General features: G+C 41.9%; 1 protein-coding gene across 2 annotated transcripts in view; it reads left to right on the top strand.

Moving 5' to 3' along the window:
* Positions 1-13,731, top strand: part of LOC122542340 (MICAL-like protein 1) — an 80,788-nt gene that overhangs the window by 30,972 nt on the left and 36,085 nt on the right. The window contains exons 1-4 of one of the 2 annotated variants that reach the window (XM_043680010.1): positions 2,692-2,733; positions 2,824-2,960; positions 3,952-4,832; positions 10,572-10,638. In XM_043680010.1, coding sequence (XP_043535945.1) covers positions 2,707-2,733; positions 2,824-2,960; positions 3,952-4,832; positions 10,572-10,638 — 1,112 coding nt within the window. In that variant the 5' untranslated portion in view covers positions 2,692-2,706. Of the gene's footprint in view, positions 1-2,691; positions 2,734-2,823; positions 2,961-3,951; positions 4,833-10,571; positions 10,639-13,731 lie in introns of those variants that run through there. The other variant, XM_043680008.1, reaches the window with a different exon arrangement.

Genomic DNA, 13,731 nt, shown 5'->3' with positions numbered 1-13,731 from the left:
GAAGAAGGGCTTATGCCCGAAACGTCGATTCTCCTGTTCCCTGGATGCTGCCTGACCTGCTGCGCTTTTCCAGCAACACATTTCCAGCTCTGATCTCCAGCATCTGCAGACCTCACTTTCTCCTCAAAGAATTTCATCTCCTTTCCTCCTGGTATTTAGACTGATTTCCTATCGACAGCAGCTCACAAGCTGCTGGCACAGTCTTAAAACAAAAATGACACTCATCTGCTCAACTTGCACAACTCTGCTTGCAACACTTCTAGCCTTTAACAGTAGATGCAGCAGTTTTTCTTAAATTAACAGAAGCAGCTGTAGCAATTATATCGTTGCCTATTCTCAGCTTCCAAACCTGGCACTTGTCAGCATCTGGGAGAAAGTAAGGCCTGCAGATGCTGGAGATCAGAGTCGAAGAATGTGGTGCTGGAGAAGGAAGGCCGGTCAGGCAGCACCTGAGGAGCAGGAGAATTGACGCTTCGGGGATAAGCCCTTCATCAGGAATTGTCAGCATCCTACTTGCACTGCCCCACTGTGTCCTTTTATATACGTTCAACCATTTGTCATCTCCTGAAGTTCTTTTCACAGAAGTGTTATGGCATAGGAGACCACTCAGCCCTCGTGTGCACTATCACACCAAACGGTATCATGACTTAGTACCACTCTCCTGCTTTTAGATCCTTTCCTTTCATGTTATTATTTTGATTTATACCAAGGGACATAGGTTTAAGCCAAAAGGAAAGTTTAAGGGAGGTATTACAGTCAAGTTTTCTTTTAAGAGGCTGTTAAGTGCCTGGAATGTGCTGCAAGTGAAGGTAGCAGATACAAATGCAAGGTTTAAGAAGACATCTTGACATACTCATGAATAGACAGAGAATAGAGGGAAACAGACCATATAGAGGCATTAGGTTTTTAGGTTAGAAAGGTTGGTGCGGCATGCTGGCTCAGTGGTTAGCACTGCTGCCTCATAGCGCCAGGGACTCTGGTTCAATTCCCGCCTCGGGCAACTGTCTGTGTGGAGTTTGCACATTCCCCCGTGTCTGTGTGGGTTTCTTCCAAGTGCTCCGGTTTCCTCCCACAGTCCAAAGATGTTCAGGTATGGTGAATTTGCAATGCTAAATTGCCCATAGTGTTCAGGGATGTGTATGTTAACGCATTAGTCAGGGGTAAATGTAGAATAATGAGGTAGGGGGATGGATCTGGGTGGGGTACTGTTCGGAGGGTTGGAGTGGACTTGTTGAGCCAAAGGGCCTGTTTCCACGCTGTAGGGATTCAATGATTCTATGATACTCTATCCTGCTGCGTCATGATTTTCAGCATTCCTATAAGATCTCCTCTTATCCTCCTGTCTGAGGTGAGCAGTTCCAGTGTCTGCAATGGACCCTCATAATGGAAGCTTCTCAATGAAAAGATGGATGGATGTGATGAAGTATGTGATGTATAAACTGATTGGACCAAATGAACTGTGTCTGTGTAGTATGTTCCCTGTGATTCTGTACAAAATGTGATCTGAATTCACTAAGCTATTGGAGACTATCAGCTAGCAAACTATGAATCGTGCCATGCTGTATGCAGCAGCAATAATACTGTCTCTCCATTGTTGTAACAGGTAGGTCCGGTTAAGAAGAAACAGAAATAACACTGGTTGAGATAATATTTTTAGTTACATTCTTCAGTTCTGTGTCTGACATGAATTGTTTCAGAAAATCTTGTTTCGTTTTATTGGAATTCTTCAGCTGAAGTTTGGGGCGGTTATGTGGTAATGTTTAATCTTTACCCACCTGAGAAGTAATCTGATGTTTGTGACAGAGTACGTTTGCGCTCTGTTATTGGAATCAACTGAGTTTTATTTCTGTGTAATACAATGGACGGCAAAGGTGAACTGGGTCCCATAAAGAGCAGCAATTGTCTTTGTTAGCTCAGTGCTCAGATAGTGGAGAAGAAAGTGGTATCTATCTACTAGGGAGGGGCAGGGTTGGTGGCTGGCAAGGGGTTGGGGGAAAAGATGGAGTCTTGGGGGTTGGGGGGGTCTCCCACTGCAATTTGCAGCTAAATACTTAGATCAACTGAATTGTTGAGTTAGCCCAAGTCTCTTCATTTCAGAGTGTAAAACTGTCAAATCAAACCATCAGAAGCAATCTCTCAGCTGCTGGTTTGTATTTTATGTCACTTAACTGGTTGGCATTCCTAAAAGGTAACATCATTTGTCTGAAAAGGATGTCCCTAGCCAGTTGGCACCAAGTAATTGCATTCCCTCAAACACCATGTGCAGTGCAATTAATATCCACCATGCATGGATTTGATTCCTATTATAAACAGGATATCGTAATCAGAACTAAGGGGCTATAATTATTATGAAAGATTGCACACACTAGAGTCCCTCTCTCTAGAAAAGAGAAGACTGAGAGCAGTGACTTGTCCAGGGGTCTTTAAATATGAAAGAATTTGACAGAGTGGACATCGAGTAGATCTTCCTGTCTGTGGGGTAATAAATATAAAAGTCACCAATAAACTGAATTGTGAATTTGTAAAGAAGAACCTTTCATGGCCAGAGAGTGGTAAGAATGTGGAACTTGCTACCACAGGGAGTGGCTGGTAAATTGTGTAGATACCAGCTGGATAAGTATATGAAAGAAAGGAATAGAAGGACATTTGGACAGTGTTAGATGAAGGGTGGAAGGAAGCTTTTGGAGAATGGATCTGTTCGGCTCAATGGCCTGCTGCTGTACTGTGCACTGTGTAAGTCTGTGTAGAGAGTGGGTGTCAATCTACTTCAGCCAGACTCCTTACTGTTTGTCATTCCTAACCTCCATGCCCTTTATCTCCCAGAGTGATTCCTCAGAGGAAGTTGCTGAGAGGCCTCGCTGGAATACGCTCAGCAGCATGTGTGCAATTTGCAACAAACATGTTCACTTGGTGCAGAGATACTTGGTGGATGGGAAACTTTATCATCGCAACTGCTTCAGGTAAAGTGAAATGCAAGTCCAGATTCCTAACTGAAATACAAAGTCGATGATATCTAAAAGCTATATGTAAAATGCTACCAGCCCCAAGTCAACACATGCTTGGGTAGGAACCAGATTCTGTTATAGACTGGTTGCTTCATTATCAGAGGAATTGTATTTGGAGCTAATCACGAGAACTGTCAGTGAAAAGCCCCAATCCTGATTTTATGATGATCAAACAGTTGGAGATGGCGTGACTGAATCTTGCAAGGATGTCCTGTGCTGAGTAACTGGCTCTGACAACCACATTTGTGTTGAGTGTGACTCCCTTTATTAAACTCCCCCCTCCCCTCAAAGGCCTCATAATCTGGGATTCTTTGGTTATACACCCAGGCTGATGGGTGGAAACTGTCCCAGAAAGGAAGGGCTTTCTGACTGCTAATGTGAAACTGGAAGCAGTGACCTGAGTGAAAACACAGGCTGATTGAGAACTGTGTTGTGACCATCATTGTTCTTGGCCTAATCATGGCCGCTGTCCTAATACTTCTCAGGATCTATTTGAGGTGGAAATTAATACTAACTTTGCTCGTGACATGTTTGTCCCATAAACAATTTCTTTTTTTAAAAAAAGTGAAAGGCTTAAAAGTTCCTCTCTGATTTAAAACAAATAAAATGACACACTTGTCAATAAAAGGAAACTTCCATAAAAATTAAGTTTGAAAAATATGAAAGCTAATATTGAAGCAAAGCAGCTTCTACCAGTCTGACAGCTGGCTGGACTGGTATAAGAGGTGGCAGTGAGGCTTAGGTTTGGGGAGAAGGCAGTTTATACTATGTTGTGTTCAAAGCCAATCATTCTGATAAAGAATCCCCAAAACTTAACTCTGCTTTCTTCCCACAGTTGCTGCCAGACCTGCTGAGTTCCAACAGACATTTGTTTTTATCCCAATTGTGTACTGCTGCATGCCCTGCCCTACTGATTTAATCTTTCATGTGTTCTGTTTCCACACAGATGTAAGGAGTGCTCCAGTACTCTGCTCCCTGGAGCCTATAAACCTGGCACACATTCAGGCACTTTTGTCTGTACGCACCATCGAGGGCAAGTCACCAGTCGGCCACAGCGTCCTCTGTCCGTTCCGCAATCCCGCCTAGGCTCTGGCTCCTTGCCTGCACAGACACTGTCATCAACTAGCCCACTGACATTGCGCCATTCCCTAGGAACCACAAAAGGATCGGAAGATGTTAAAGGCAGCCCATCATTAGAGCCACAAGTAAATGAAGAGGAAGGTGTGGAGCCATCAGGCACCCAAGAGGGTCTTTCCATTTCAGTTAAGCAGCTTTCTGCAGCCTTTTCCGTCTCCACTGAAAAGAGTCACCCTAGCACTGGCATAGCAACAGGACAGCTGGAGCTTTCCAACAGCTCCAATTTCAAGGGCACATCAGAGCCCAAAGTGGAATCCTACCTAACAAAGGGAGCACAAAGATCATCAGAGTCCAGTGATCCCAAAGAACAGGCTGAGCATGGGGTAGGCGAGCAGCTGTTACCAGTACTGCAGTCAGAACTACAGGATTCTCAGAACAAACAACAACAAGTAGCAAGTATGGACATGGGCAGTGCCACAGAGAATGGAATGAGCAGCAACACCTCGGGGACTCCAGCCATACATGTCAGTGAAAGCCAGAATACAAACTTAGCTTCAGTAAACAGAACAACACCTGATGAGAAGCTGAAGGCTCCTGTTCCAGTTCCAAGGAAAATGATTGACTCTGCGTCATCAACTGTGGCAACACCACATCCAGTGCCTCGACCGCGGATTAGCTTTGGTGGTGGTGGAGGAAGTGGAACAAGTGAAACATCTGTCCAGAAATCGGAAAGCAGTTTGCTGGTAAATGGTATGTGATAATTCTAGAATAGTTGCCAGTTTTATTGATAAAGCATCGTTAATATAGGAAAATGTGACAAATTATGCCAGTGAGGAAGGGAATGGCTGCTGAGCTAAAAAACGAGCGTATAATTGGTTTTGAACAGATGTTTGATGATGAGGATTTTAAGGAAAATTTTTTAAATGAGGGGGTGTTTATAGAATTTGAAGTTGGAATTTCATGATTTTGGGCCAAAGCCATAGCCACCAACAGTTGAACAGAAGAAGAGAGTGTATATGTTGCTGTAGAGATCAAAACGGGAGTTGTAAGGCTGAAGAGACTGGTACACGACTGGTGTGGCATTCATATTAATGTCTCTTTTAGCGTTAATACTTTTCACTGTGTGGAACTGAAATCTAACAAAAACATAGGTCTTAGTGTCAGGAGGAGGCCATTCTGCCCTTCAGGCTTGCTACATTATTTAATAAAATGGCTGATCTGATTATGGTCTCAACTCTTTCTTACTGTCTTCCATAAGATATAGGAACAGGAGTAGGCCATTTGACCCTTCAAGCCTACTTTGCCATTCAATAGGCTCATGGCTGATCTGACGTTCTTCACATCCACTTTCCTGCATCCGTAATCCCTGATTTCCCCTACTGATCACCAATCTATCTATCTCAGCCTTAAATGTACGCATGGATTCTGCCATTTCAGCTCTCTGAGGCAAAGAGTTCCAAAGACTTTCAACCCTTTCAGAGTGTTACGACATGGGTAAACCCTCCTGCATATTTTAAACCAGCAGCACAGTAAAGATTTATCCTGTGCAGTAATCTGTGAAAACTCGAGAAACCAAGAACTATTTACAGTAACAATTAACAACTTTATTTCTTAAAGCATAACAGAGAGTAATTAACTAACAACTATTTACAACTCCTTCCTCGAAGTTATCTTTTATCTTCACTTCTAGAATACAAATCCGATAAAACCCCCGATTAAGAGTTACCAAAAATTTAAATTTTCAAAACCAACCAGATATTAAATCTTCTCTTTATTTCTTCTTCAGTCATCTTTTCTTCTTCTTAGGGATTTCTGTTTCATGGGTTACTGATCGATAAAGGTACCTTTAAGAGAGCTATTTTTCAGGCAGTCTCTACCTGCTGGTGGTGTGGCAGTCCTCCTCCCAACTGTTCAACTTTCCCCGGTATTGTACTCCCAAAACATCGGATTCTGTCATTGGCTTTTAAGATTGTCAATATACTAAATTCAAACTTAATTGGAATTTGGTATTTTCGGGGTATAATTTAAACTGATTGGCCTAATTCAAAACTGGTTTTGTCTCCAGGCAACTCAGCTAATCTATCTTTTTAGACCAAGTGCTGTCAGGTAGTTCTGCTAGCCTTTAACTCTCTTAAAGGTACAATACACCCAAGTCTTCATAACACACAAAATACCTTATCACAGCCTTAAATTGGTGCCCCTTTGTTCTGATTCTGTGCCTTCTGGTCGTAGACTCTCTTACTGAAGGGAAACTGAGGGGAAACATCCTCTCAGTATTTACCCTGTCAATACCTGTAAGAATTATATATTTTCAGTGGAATCACCCCCCTTTTTACTGAACGCCAGTAAATAGAGTCCCAACATGTGTAGTTTTGGCTAATAAGACAATTCTTGCATGCCAGGGATCAGCTTAGTAAACATTCTCTATACTGCCTCTCATGAAATAATCCATATTCTTAAATAACATAACCAAAACTGCTCACAGTACTCCAGATATTTTATGTTTCAATAATAGGGTACACAGAAGGGAACTTTTCCCCTTGGAGGGATCAGTGACCCGGGAGCATAGATTTAAAGTAAGGGTCAGGATATTTAGACGGGATGTGAGAGAAAAGTATTTTCACTCAAAGGATGGTAGGAATCTGGAGCTCTCTCTTGTAAGGATGTTAAATACAGCAACCCTCAAAGCCTTGAAGTGTTTAGATATGCACTTGCAGTTCGGATACATACAAGGCTATGGGCCAAATACTGGAAAATAGGATTCAAATAGTTAGGTGCTTGTTTCATAGAACATTACATTGCAGTACAGGCCCTTCGGCCCTCGATGTTGCTCCAACCTGTGGAACCAATCTGAAGTATATCTATCCTACACTATTCCACGTTCATCCATATAATTGTCCAATCACTATTTAAATGCCCATAATGTTGACGAGTCTAGTACTGGTGCAGGCAGTGTGTTCCAGGCCCCAACTACTAAGTAAAGAAGTAGTTACTACTAAGTAACATCTGTCCTGTATCTATACCCCTCAATTTAAAGCTCTGTTCCCTCATGCTAGCCATCACTATCCGAGGAAAAAGTCTCTCACTGTCCGCCCTATCTAACCCTCTGATGACCTTATATGCCTCAACCTCTTCTCTCTAACGAAAACAGCCTCAAGGCCCTCAGCCTTTCCTCATAAGATCTTCCCTCCACACCAGGCAACATCCTGGTAAATGTAGTCTGCACCCTTTCCAAAGCTTCCACATCCTTTCTACAATGTGGTGACCAGAACTGTACACAATACTGCAAGTGTGGCCCCACCAGAGGTTTGTACAGCTGCAGCATGACCTCATGGCTCCGAAACTCAATCCCTCTACCAATAAAAGCTAACACACCATATGCCTTCTTAACAACCCTATCAACCTGGGTGGCAACTTTCAGGGATCTATGTACAAGGACACCGAGATCTCTCTGCTCATCTACGCTACCAAGAATCTTACCATTAGCCCAGTACTCCTTATTCCTGTTGCTCCTTCCAAAGTGTATCACCTCACACTTTTCTGCATTAAAACTCCATTTGCCACCTCTCAGCCCAGCTCTGCAGCTTATCTATGTCCCTCTGTAACCTACAACATCCTTCAGCACTATCCACGACTCCACTGACCTTAGTGTCAACCGCAAATTTGCCAACCCATCCTTCAAGCCCTAATCTAGGTCATTTATGAAAATAACAAACAGCGGTGGCCCCAAAACAGATCCTTGTGGTACACCACTAGTAACTGAACTCCAGGATGAACATTTCCCATCAACCACCACCGGTCTTCTTTCAGCTAGCCAATTTCTGATCCAAACCGCTAAATCACACTCAATCCCATGCTTCTGTGTTTTGTGCAATAACCAACTGTGGGGAACCTTATCAAACGCCTTACTGAAAGCCATATACACCACATCAACCGCTTTACCCTCATCCATCTGTTTGATCACCATCTCAAAGAACTCAATAAGGTTTGTGAGGCATGACCTACCCTTCACAAAACCGTGTTGACTATCACTAATCAAATTATTCCATTCTAGGTGATTATAAATCCTATCTCTTACAACCTTTTCCAACACTTTACCCACAACTGAAGTAAGGTTCACTGGTATATAATTACCAGGGTTGTCTCTAATCCTATTCCTACCTATTGTCATTCAGATAATAATCCTCCTTTCTGTTTTTGCTACAAAAGCAGATGCTCTCATTTTTCTGTATTATATTTCATCTGCTATGCATTTGCCCAAATAACAGAAACATCTCTGAATCCTCCGCACAGATCATCCTCCCTCTCTTTATCCAGAGAATGATTAGAATGTGGAACTCCGTATAACTGCAGCAAGTAGTTTGTAATGTCCAGACCATAGGGGCTGCTCTCATTTGAGAGAAGCGACTGGTGGTGATTTAACCTGAGGGCAACCAAAACTCAGGCAAGGGAAGAACTTCTGAAGGAGAGTCCTTCATGGTAACCTCAAACCGGTGATGGGAATTGAACCCATGCTAGGGGTATCACATTGCTCTGTAAACCGACAATCCAGCCAACTGAGCTAAACTGATTCCCAGCAAGTGGTTTAGATGTACTTAAAGAGATCATTGATGGAGTTACATGGAGCTTGTATGAAGCATAATGACCAGTCTAGATCTCCTGGGCCGAATGACCCTGCACTGTACTGTACTGTAACTGATATGTGACTAGTTTTTTTTTACCAAGAAAAAAGACAGGGAAAGTTCACAAGTATGATTCCAAAATTCAGAAAGCTGTGAAATATGAATCCTTTTCACTTGAAACAGAAGAGGATTTGAACATTCAGAGACAATTAGCAATTTGATAATGAGCAGAAATTAAAATTTATTACTCAGCAAATGAATGGGGAAAGTTAGAACAAATGTTTTCAATTAGTGGATTACTGTATTAGAGTGAGGAATGTTTTGCCATGCTGAGACAGTGACAAGACATTTATAATGGAATTCGATAAGGAATTGAAAATGGAGAATATAAAAAGGTGCAGGGAAATGTGATCACTGTATAAACAGCTAACATTAAAGAGTTAGTAGAGACAGAGTTACAGTCTCATCCTGTGGGACATTTCAATGTGATGAGATGCTGTATAAATGTAGATCTTATTTAAGGACAGCATGTCTCCAGTTATGGCCAAGCTGTTGTATGCAAATTCCATGGGATCATTGTGTAAACTTGTGTAAAATGAATTGGCAGCTGGTTTATGTAATAAGACTATGAACAGAAGCAAACATGCCTGAGAACAAGACTATATATAGAGGTGAACTGTAAAGGTGCCAGACCACTCCATGGTGCAAAGCGTTTTAAGGGAACACAGTTGTTTCCACTGGGGAAAATTGATGCAACATTCCAAGCCTGTAATTTTGAAATTTGAGCTGAGAATCTAGACCAGAGAAATTAGCAATCTGTAATCAGTCCTCTGAAGTTCTGAGTTCATTTTACAGGTTCAGGCATGATCCTATAAAAACCAAGTCCCGCAGATGCTAGAGATCAGAATGAAAATGAAGGTGCTGGAGAAACTCAGCAAGTCTGGCAGCACTTTTGGAGAGAAGAACAGGGTTAATGTTCCAAGTTCAAAATGATTCTTCATAGAGGATAGTCTTGTCTTCGCCAATATAGGTTTCATATGTGATTTAAGAACAAAGGAAAGACTTGCATTTTTATAGTGCCTTTCATACCTTCAGGGTGTCTCAGGATGTGCTTTACAGTCAACTTAATACTTTTGAAGTGCAGTCACTCTCACAAAATGGGCGACTGAGAAACCAATTGTGCACAGCAAGATCCCACGAACAACAGATTGAGATTTGTCTTGATGTTAGCTGATAGATAAATTATTGACCGGGGTACTGGTGATAATTCCCCCTCTCCTCTTTAATATGTGCTATGGGATCTGAGGAATCAGACATTTAATGTCACTTGCCTGTGGATGCAAGAACAGAATGAGATACTATCTGTGTGGTATCTTTCACTAAAGTATGAGTTAATTTCCCTTTTTGGGATCACATACAGAAATTGCTGTAAAAACTCATAAGGTCTGACACCATCTGTGGAGATCAGAATTTACCTTTCGGGTCCAGTGACCCTTCTTCAGACCCTTCCCTTTTTGAAATGCTGTGAAAGCGCTAACTATTTAACATGTGTGATTCTATGACCCAGTTCAGATAGTAGGCGGGGAACACTTTTATAACCCCTAACCATATTCAAAACTAGACAGTAAACATAGACTGATTTTCGACGCTGTGGGGTCCACTTACAAGCCAACTCAGTGACAGTGAATCTGCGAGTCTCTGGACAGCAAATCTGAAATTTGTAACCAGTAAGACTTAATGCTGTTTAATTTTACAAAGTTAATTTGGTTGGGGAAGAATTGCCAAAGACAGTTGCATTGCTTGTCTTTGTCACTGTTTATTAACTCTCCAGCAGAAACTTCAATCATTCCTTTTCTGACTTGTTTAGGAGGAGTGACTGAGCAAACAGCACCTGTACCAAAGCCACGAGACCGTCCACAATCCCTTCCAGAGAGGTGAGTGTCTGTGCTTAGGTTGGTTAACCAAGACTTTCATCTTATATATCATAAAACCAAGAACTGTGGATCCTGGGAATCTAAAACAAAAACAGAAAAAGCTGAAAAACTCAACAGGTCAGACAGCATCTGTGGAAAGAAAGCAGAATCAACATTTTGTATTGTAGGGTCTCTGGATTCTTTTGACTCTGCTTTCTCTCCACAGGTGCTACCAGACCTGCTGTGTTTCTCCAGCAATTTCTATTGTTTCATTTGATTGATATTGAACTTGTTAAAAAACAAAGTGCAATATTTAACTGAACTGGGCAGTGTCTCTGTCAGGGCACAGGCTGTGGACAGGGAACCAGGTTCTATTAGCAATTAATGTGACATGCTGCATAAGTTGTGTTTTTTATAGTCTGGTATGTGACTGCTTGTGCTTCACATTAATCACTGAGTTCTCTTCTTGATGGCTTTGTGCACTGGATTGACGTTTTGTACAACAGACAGCCCAGGTATTTCCTGGTTCCTCAGGCTGCTTTCAGTCTCTTCTAGAACATGGGAATCGGATCAGTTTCTTTCTGAATTAGCTTCCACTCCAATCATTGCAATTTCCCTCATGGATCTTTTGAGAAATGGTGCTTACCTCGTTTTTCTGCTGCTGTTCTGGCATATTATTGAATGAGAAAGTGAGGCCTGCAGATGCTGGAGACCAGAATCGAGAGTGTGGTGCTGGAAGAGCACAGCAGGTCAGGCAGCATCCGAGGAGCAGGAGAATCGACGTTTCAAGCATAAGCCCTTCATCAGGAATTCCTAATGAAGAGCTCATGCCTGAAACGTCGATTTTCCTGCTCCTCAGATGCTGCCTGACCTGCTGTGCTTTTCTAGCACCACACTCTCGACTGTCATCGAGTAAGAGCCAAGACTGCATGTTGACAGTGTATTGGATTGAAGCAAAGGATGACATTGCCCCCCTCTTGTGTTCACAAACTCTTTCCAGTAGCTAGATACTGATCAGGAGCGGGAACATGGGCTCTTTGCTCCTATTCTTTAATCCTGCATCACCTGGAATATTCACTTCATCTAACCTGCTATCTTACCATTTGTTCCTTACTCCATGTTCACTGCCACGTCCCCCAACAGCCAGCATTCTTAACTAAGTATTTCTTTCCCTTTTGAAAGCTGGAATTCCTTCTGTACCTTCTGACCATCTAGAGCATAGGATTGCATTATTTTTAAAGTTATTCTTTCAGGGAGTGTGATTGTTATCCAGCTTTTGATTGATATTGAACTTGTTAGAAGCCAGCATTTGTTATCCATCCCTAATTGTCCTTGAGAAGGTGGTGAGCTGTCTCCTTGAGCCGTTGTAGTCCGTCATGCATCGGTGCACTCAGTGCTGTTCAGAAGGGAATTTGATGGATACCTGAAGCTAAAATCTTCATGAGTCCATGTCCATGTTTGTGCTTCACCAAGCATTCTCCTACCTAAATCTAACACCATAATCCTCTCTTCCATTCTCTCTCGTATACCTATGTAATTTCCTATTAATTCCATCTCTAACATTCACTTGAATTACTTCATGGTGACGTGTTCCACATTGTCGATAATAAAGAAGTTTCTCCTTAATTTCCAATTGGACTTTCTTGTGGTTATCTAATACTGATGGAATCTAGTCATGTTATTGCCCAGAAGTGAGAACTTTCTCCAGAAGTGCATGCGGTATTCTAAATGTGGACTAAACAAGGTTCAATGCAGTCTATCACACCTTCCCTACTTCTCAGTTCTATCCCTCTAGCATTCAGATTTGGTGCTTAGTTTGTTTTTGTGGTCTTGTTAACCCCATCAACAATTGAGATCTCATGGGTGTAATTATACCAATGTTCTTTTCTCTACACCACCTAGACATGCACCTTCCTGATAATATGTGACCTCCATTTTCTTCCTATCAAAACATGCTAGCTTGCATTTATCTATTTTGGAGTTAATTTAATAACTCTCTTACATTCAACCAATTTATTTCAGGATAGACAGTTCCCTCTAAATTTGTATCATCTGCAAATTTAGATCTGACAACTTTGATTCCAGAGTCCAAGTGGTTAATGTAAATGGTGAACAGCAGATGTCTCAGCATTGATCCTTGTGGAGCACCACTTCACATCTCCTGCTGTTTTGAGTAAATACCTTTCTCACCCAATCTTATTTCACGTTAAGTGTGCTGCAGTCCATTCTGCCACATAGCCCAGACTCTAGTAGTGTATTTTTTTGTAAAGAAAAGTTCTAAAAGGAGAATGCACCTTTCAGTGGTTAACTAAAGTTAGGGAAAGTGTCAACTTTGAGGAAAAAATATAGAACAGCACAAAGATGAGGGACAGGTCAAATTATTGATCAGAATATAAAAACTAGCATAGAATGACTATAGATTAACCAAGAGGAAGAAATTAGAGTGTGAGACAAAGTTAATTAGGAATGTAAAACAGATAGCAAGAGTTTCTACCAGTATTTAAACAGGAAAGAGTAAGTAAAGTGAGTATTGGCCTCTAGAGAGAGAATGTGGAGTTAATAGTCGAGAAAGAAATGGCGTATGTAATGAATAAATATCTTGCTTCTGTCTGAGGATACAAAGAACATTACAGTGATGCCTATAAATCAGGAGATGGAAGGAAGAAAGGAACCTGGTGTAATTACAACCACAAGGGAAGTGGTACTGAGCAAACTGATGGAGCTGCAAGCTGGCAAGTCTCAGGGGCCTGATGGACTTTGCTGAACAAAGAGACCTTGGAGTGCAGGTTCATAGCTCCTTGAAAGTGGAGTTGCAGGTAGATAGGATAGTGAAGAAGGCGTTTGGTATGCTTTCCTTTATTGGTCAGAGTATTGAGTACAGGGGTTAGGAAGTCATGTTGCGGCTGTGCAGGACATTGATTAGGCCACTGTCGGAATATTGTGTGCAATTCTGTTTTCCTTCCTATCGGAAAGCTGTTGTGAAACTTGAAAGGGTTCAGAAAAGATTTACAAGGATGTTGCCAGGGTTGGAGGATTTGAGCTATAAGGAGAGGCTGAACAGGCTGGGGCTGTTTTCCCTGGAGCGTCGGAGGCTGAGGGGTGACCTTATAGAAG

The sequence above is a fragment of the Chiloscyllium plagiosum genome, chromosome 39, assembly GCF_004010195.1.
Source record: "Chiloscyllium plagiosum isolate BGI_BamShark_2017 chromosome 39, ASM401019v2, whole genome shotgun sequence".
Classification (NCBI taxonomy): domain Eukaryota; kingdom Metazoa; phylum Chordata; class Chondrichthyes; order Orectolobiformes; family Hemiscylliidae; genus Chiloscyllium; species Chiloscyllium plagiosum.
This window is presented reverse-complemented; position numbering and strand designations above follow the sequence as displayed.